We start from the raw sequence: 6,918 nt of genomic DNA, 5'->3' as shown, positions 1-6,918 counted from the left end.
AATCTTTACCATAAACATATTTTTCTATAATTCAGTATAAAATTACGCGTACATAAGCTGTTTTTTTTTAACCATTTGACTTATCCTTTTCTACGCTAGGCACAAGGCCCAACATTTTTGGGGAGGGGCCAGTCGATTAGATCGACACCAGTACGCAACTGGTACTTAATTTATCAACCCCGAAAGTTTGAAAGGCAAAGTCGTCCTCGGTGGAATTTGAACTCAGAATGTAACCACAGACGAAATACCGCTTAGCATTTCACCCGGCCTGCTAACGATTCTGCCAGCTCGCTTCCCTAACCATTTGACTTATTCTGCATTTGTTCCTCTTCCGCTGAGATATTGTGCTTGCAAGCTACGTGATGGGGCACCACCTGTTTCGATGAAAATCTCAACCTTTCCAGTTAGGTGTTTAGTCATTTAGCAACAAAAGTAATTTTGCTTTCAGAAATAGTTGTTTGGAAATATTTCCCTTGTCATTTATGTTGAAAGAGTTGTCCATACCTGATAGCTGACGTTTAAAGCTGTTACTAACATCAGCTAACAGCGCATTATGTTTGCAATTGACAAAAGATTCGGGACTTCGTTACGCCAATATTCTTTGTGAATGATAGACATATACAGGGTCCGCCATAAGTAACTATATATATTCTTTTGCTTGTAACTTTGTTGATACTTATTCAATTTTTTTATTTCATATGTCATTTGAAAGCTGAAATCTTATATTTTTATTTCCTTTTTTCCCCTTATTTCAGATATACTGTTATATCTATTAAAGATTGCAGTTTTGAAATGGTTCTGCACAAAGTTATCTGGCAGCTCGAATTTGTTCCTTAAGTTCAGCAATGTTGCCGGTCTTTGTTGAGTTGACTTTGTCTTTGAGAACGTCCCACAAGAAAAATTCGGGTGGGGTCAAATCAGGTGAACGAGACGGTCCTCGAGCGGTCCTCGCCTGCCAATCCATCGATAGGGCAGGTTGGTGTCCAGCCAGTCTCGCACACGCGTAGCATAATAGTACAGACCCTCTGCTCCATCCTGCTCTTGTAATAACGGCAAAAGGAGCTTCTGTAGCATAGCCAGATAACTTTGTGCAGAACCATTTCAAAATCGAATCTTTTGCTCTTTTGTTAATCGGGTGGACATAATCGATATGACAGTATATCTGAAATAGGAGAAAAAAAATGAAATAAAAATATAAGATTTCAGCTTTCAAATGATATATGAAATAGAAAAATTGAATAAGTATCAACAAAGTTACAAGCAAAAGAAAATATATAGTTGCTTATGGCTGACCCTGTATATGTACTCAACAATTAAACTGCTTTGCCAGGTCTGTCTTTCTGACGAATGACATTGTTTTAGTAAGAAAGTAGTACAATATTAGAAAGAAGTCCTTTTATGATATTGTACAGCTGCTCATCACATACTTCATATCTTCATTGGGAATGTGACCTAATTAAAATGTTCAGCTTCATCTTTAAAAATTAATGAATTTATACTGTGCACATTAAATGTTACACACACACACACATATTTGAGCATTTCGTCACAAGCAAATTTTAAACGCATAACAATAATTTCGCATACATCACCTTCACTTTAAGATTAGTTTTATATGCAACCACTTCATGATTATTTCACATATAGCGTTCTATTTACTTAACTTGCATCAGATTCATCTATCTATAAGCAACTGAAAGTTAACTTTATACATACATACCTTTTCATATATATATATATACTTTCATGTATATATACATACATATATACATATACATACATATATACATATATATATATATATATATATATATATATATATATATATATATATATATATATATATATATATATACATATATATATATATATGTATATATATATATATGTTTATATCATCCTTCACTTAACTTCAGTCACTTCTCATTCTAAGCATAACGCAGGAAACATTGTTGTCCTTATGTAGTGCTTTTCATTGTGAATATAACAAGACAAAAGGAAAAAAAAAGCCAAAAGAGAAAAATTGATTAATTTTCAAAACAAGTGTATCATTTATAATCTTCAGAAAACAAAAATTTAGTATAAATAGATTTTTCTGGGAAAACATCAAACATAGAGCATTGAGTTATGTTAATGAAGTTTCAGGATATTTCTTTGCATTTGTTCGCTCAGTGTTGACAAGTGAGAAGAACGATGATGATATAATGACAACAGCTAGTTGTAAGATTTATAATAAATGAGAATTTAGTTAGTCGTGATTAATAGCATGTGAGAGGATAGCGGGTTTCTAATGAAATATTTGTTGCCTGTGTGCATCTTCATCGTATCAAAATTGTAATGAGCTGATGTCTTATAGTTCTAATAGAAATTACTTGCAGAAGAAAAAAGACCCAAACAAAACAAGCAAATAAGCAAACAAGCATAGCAGAACAAACGAAAACAAGCATAGCAAACAAAGAAAAAAAATTTCATGAATGTATAATTGTTTCAACGTTCTGGTATTCATGTGCATATGTCTGTCGTTTGGCTGCAGCTATACCATGCAAGCTCAGAAGTATCATCTTGAATTGTATTATCTGAAGTTTCTAGAGAGAATTATATTCACATTCTATTCAATTCAACTCTACATTTCTAACATTGTGTTAATACAATGCATTTCCCCTTTAATGCATATATTTCACTCTTTCGCACAATGCTTGAAAACGGAATATATCACATAAAGTACTGTATTTATTTCTTCTTAAACTAAATATATATTCTTTTGTACCATATTATTGTTAAATATCATACCTGAAAGTATGTTTGAAATTCTACATCATTAATTATGTAATGTTAGTATATGTTGATTCTTTAGACAATAATCTATTATCTGTTACATATTACATTGAACAGTAATAATTTATATAATGAAAAAAGAGTTTTAATATATTTCCTCCTCTACCATTCACACACACACACACACACACACAAACATCATTCTCTCTCTGTTTATTTCCTCGTGTTCTTTTCTGTTGAAGAGCGTAGACTCGAAACGTATAAAACTTTCTCACCTCCCAGAGCGTCAGACTAATACACCTGCTTGTTGTTTATACACTTGTCTTCGACTTTTGTTTTTCTTATATATATAAAAGACAGAATAATATCAGAGCTCGATTTCATCAAGTAAGCCCTCCAATACCTGAGATCTGGTGAATGTAGAAAAGAAAAGCAAAAAAAAAAAAAAATTAAAGAATATACTGGAGACTGTTTAATAACGAAGTTCTGATGTATAAAAACTAAATGTTGAAAGATGTATTTTTCTGGGTGCGTGATAACTGCTGCAATTATCTTTCTCTTTACAAATGCAGTCTCAAAGTTTTGGAAGTTTATGTCCAATTGTGATGCATATTTTCGTTCTGAGGTGACAGAATAGCAACAAGAAGCAGAAAAAATGTTTTCGAATAAATGAATATATTCAATTTTGTCACTTCGAATAATTGGAGTTGACATTATCCGAAAAACTATACTTAGTTACATCCCAATTGAGAAACCTCGTTTCTATGTTTCATGATTTCATTATAGTTTGAAATTATTGATATTAAACATCTTTTGCAAGAATATTTTCCCCTGGAAATAGATGTTACACAAAATGCTACTATATATATATATACATCGTGTGTAAATATGAACGCAGCATCAACAAGACTAATTCTAGTTATCGACAATAAATTCCTTTGCATTCACTTCTCTGGCAAATATGTAACCTTCTTTCTGTAAGTTGTATTTATAGAAATTTTGTCGAAATATGTGTTTTATCAGTGATAAATCCCTTCTAGCTACGAAAGTAACGAAATTATTATATGTGAACATAGTTTAAGGGAATTGTGTATTTATACAATATGAAAGTGTGTCTTAGATATTCACGTTCTTAGAAGCAACAGTATTGTTCTACACACCACCTACCACACTTATGCACACGCATCCATGCATATATACATTGATAGATACATACATATATGTGTAAATATACACACATACGTGAATGTATTTGTATAAATGTGCGCGTGTTTATGTGTAGAAATATGCATTTAACAGAAGACGCTCAATTATCCGTTACTTGTGAAAGGTCTACAAGTTAATAACAGTTTTAAAGAATTAGTAGATGTATTTTAAAGTTTATGGAATCATCAATAAAAAATTTCATTCTCTGTTTGTAACAATATAATCCGGAGATTATGGTAACTGATAATATTATTTTGTAATATTTTACAGAGATCACAAGTGTCTATCTATCGAAGAATTTGGGATGTGATGTCACAGGACACAACCGTATTTGTCTCCAATACTAGCAAAGCCGTTGAACGAGTTCGGAATTCGAAAGGAACATATGCATTTTTTCTGGAATCTGTTATGAATGATTACTTTAACCAGAGAAAACCATGCAATACTATGAAAGTTGGTGAGAATCTCGATTCAAAAGGTTACGGCGTAGCAACACCGATGAATTCACCTCTTCGGTAAGTTTTTATCTTATAAAACATAAGACATATTGTATGTGTGTGCGTGTGTGTGTATGTGCGTGTGTGTGTGTGCTGTGGTATTTACGCTCATGTGTTTGTTTGTGTGTGTATGTGCGCGTGTGTGTATACAAAGTAAAGTCAAAAATCATTCGCGTGCTTGTAGGCGGTACGTTGGCAGTTACGTACCCGTGGTTGGACTTTGATCGCTCAGGTTTTCTTTTTTGTGTTGCTGAGTAAACATGGCTGCTTCACTGGCATTGTGTACCAAGGAAGAATAGAGGTCAGTTTGGTCTTAAGATATCAGGAGGCTAACTTCATCACAGAATTTCAAACAACTTTTTAACGTGTAGAAACGTGAATGAGTGAATCGAGAAGTTGAAACATGACCAAACATGGGACAAGCACGAAGACAGAGCAGAAAGCCCACCAATCTTCACCCCGCTGACGTGAAGGTTCTTCAACTAGCAATAATCGTTGAAATATATTTAAATCTAAAACTATACATACAGATTATTTATTAGTTATTATAATGTGGATATCTAATATTTAGTAGTCATGTCCTTTTCATTTTTCAATGCAAGGACTCTATTTGACATGCTACTGTTCGAATGACTAATATTCTCTAGAGGAATTTCTTTCCAAGTTTCCTTAAATAATCTCAAAATACCTGGCTTTGAGGATGTTTTATTGTTCTTTTTACGAAATGTCCTGTCCACTGTGCTCCAGAGGTGTTTCATAGGGTTTATATCTGGTGACTGGCTTGGCCATGGAAGCATTTTAAAACCATTCTCTTCCAGCTAATCTTGGGTCTGTTTAGCCGTGTGACAAGGCTTCCATAAATAAAAAGTCTTCTTCAATAATTTGACCACTGGAGAAGATTGGCAGGAGTCCTTTCCGCATTATGGATACATATTTATCTCAGTTTCTGTTTCCCTCACATTCCGCCAACTCTCCGAGTTGCTTCCCAGTTGCTTCCCAGTTGCTTCCTAGACCATCACAGAGCAATCGCCGTGTTTCATTGTTGGCTGCAATCTTTTCATGTCAAAGTCTTGATCACAGAGTCTCCAGAACCACACTCGACCACTGTCAGAAAATACAGCAAATCTGAACTCATCAGAGAATATATTACAGTGGCCCCAAATTCCAGTGGCCCCAAATTCCAGTGGCCCCAAATTCCAGTGGCCTCTCCAACATCACGCTGGCACAATCCTTTCTCCGCTTGATATTAGATGGTGGAAGAAGTAACTACATTCTTGCTGCTGTACCATTGTAGCCACGTTTGTGAAGATTACTGAGAGCTATTCTGTGATTGACATCGACTTGTTCTGCTATGTCAGACGCCTTGCAACGAGGATTATCCTCCACACTTCTCTTAGCAATGCGAAAGGTCCTGTTAGAGGGCCCTGGTCGACCTGGGCTTTCCTCTCTCTATAGTGCATTGCACAATCACTCTATTAACTGTAGGAAGAGGGATCTCAAGGTTTTCTGCGACTAAGTCCACCATCAGATTGATCCACAATATGGACTCTTTGAAATTCGAACAGTTCCAAGGCTTATTTTGTATGTGGATTAACATCATGATTAAACAGTCACATATAGAAGTGAAGCATAAAAATGTCAATCAATGAAATATATAAACCTTATCAAGTTACAATAATCATAAAACAAAGTTTTATGGGGTGTCTATTTAATTCTTTCTTGTCTGTGTATATTACGGTTAAAACCAGAATAATGGTATCCATGTCCAACATCTGTTATGTCACCATAAGTTTTATATTCAACATTGTTGTATTCTATTTACTAGCAGCTTAAAATGTAAAATTTGACGTAGAATATTCGAGACAATGAGAATAAATAAAACTAACAAAATATATTCCATTCGTTAACCGTGATTTGCATAACTAGGAATACAATTACAATTTTGTACCTCAGTTTTCAAGTTGTAGCTTGAAGGATAATTGTACAAAGGGAACATAACATGAATTACATAATCCACCTTTTGTCCTCCAGCTGTTGAATGTGGTCTGTTGCGTGCCGGTGTCTATGTAGAGGCCCCTTGATCGCGTATTCACAGCCATTTGGAATATACACATATACGTATACACACTTGTATGCATACTCACAAGCACACAGACACAAACACACACACATACACACATACTTTATTACAACATTTTAAAATTTAGATGAAGAATTCATTGTATTTTAAGAATCAAATATATATGATTATATTTTGAAATATTGTTTAACGAGAAACATGACGCCTTTTACTTAACTGAACAGTAATTCCATAAACCTAATTTTCTAAACTATCGTGTAGCCTTTTATATATTGTAACAAATATAATTCCATGTTCGCGCAATCATACCCAAAATGTAGGCACTGAGTCGCACACACTGAGATTCATTTATTTATTCAT

At 34.0% G+C, this 6,918-nt stretch overlaps 1 protein-coding gene across 4 annotated transcripts in view; it reads left to right on the top strand.

The window, feature by feature from the left end:
• The window catches only part of LOC106876580 (glutamate receptor 2), a 737,813-nt gene that overhangs the window by 388,807 nt on the left and 342,088 nt on the right, over positions 1-6,918 (top strand). For all 4 annotated transcript variants that reach the window (XR_001410261.2, XM_014925186.2, XM_014925185.2 and 1 more), the window contains exon 14: positions 4,252-4,496. Coding sequence is in view for 3 of the 4 variants with exons in the window: in XM_014925186.2 (XP_014780672.1) it covers positions 4,252-4,496 (245 nt within the window). In the remaining variant the exon portion in view is untranslated. The remainder of the gene's footprint in view (positions 1-4,251; positions 4,497-6,918) is intronic.

The sequence above is a fragment of the Octopus bimaculoides genome, chromosome 1 (genome assembly GCF_001194135.2).
Source record: "Octopus bimaculoides isolate UCB-OBI-ISO-001 chromosome 1, ASM119413v2, whole genome shotgun sequence".
NCBI lineage: Eukaryota > Metazoa > Mollusca > Cephalopoda > Octopoda > Octopodidae > Octopus > Octopus bimaculoides.
The sequence above is the reverse complement of the archived record's forward strand: the minus strand, read 5'-3'. Positions and strand labels throughout refer to the sequence as shown.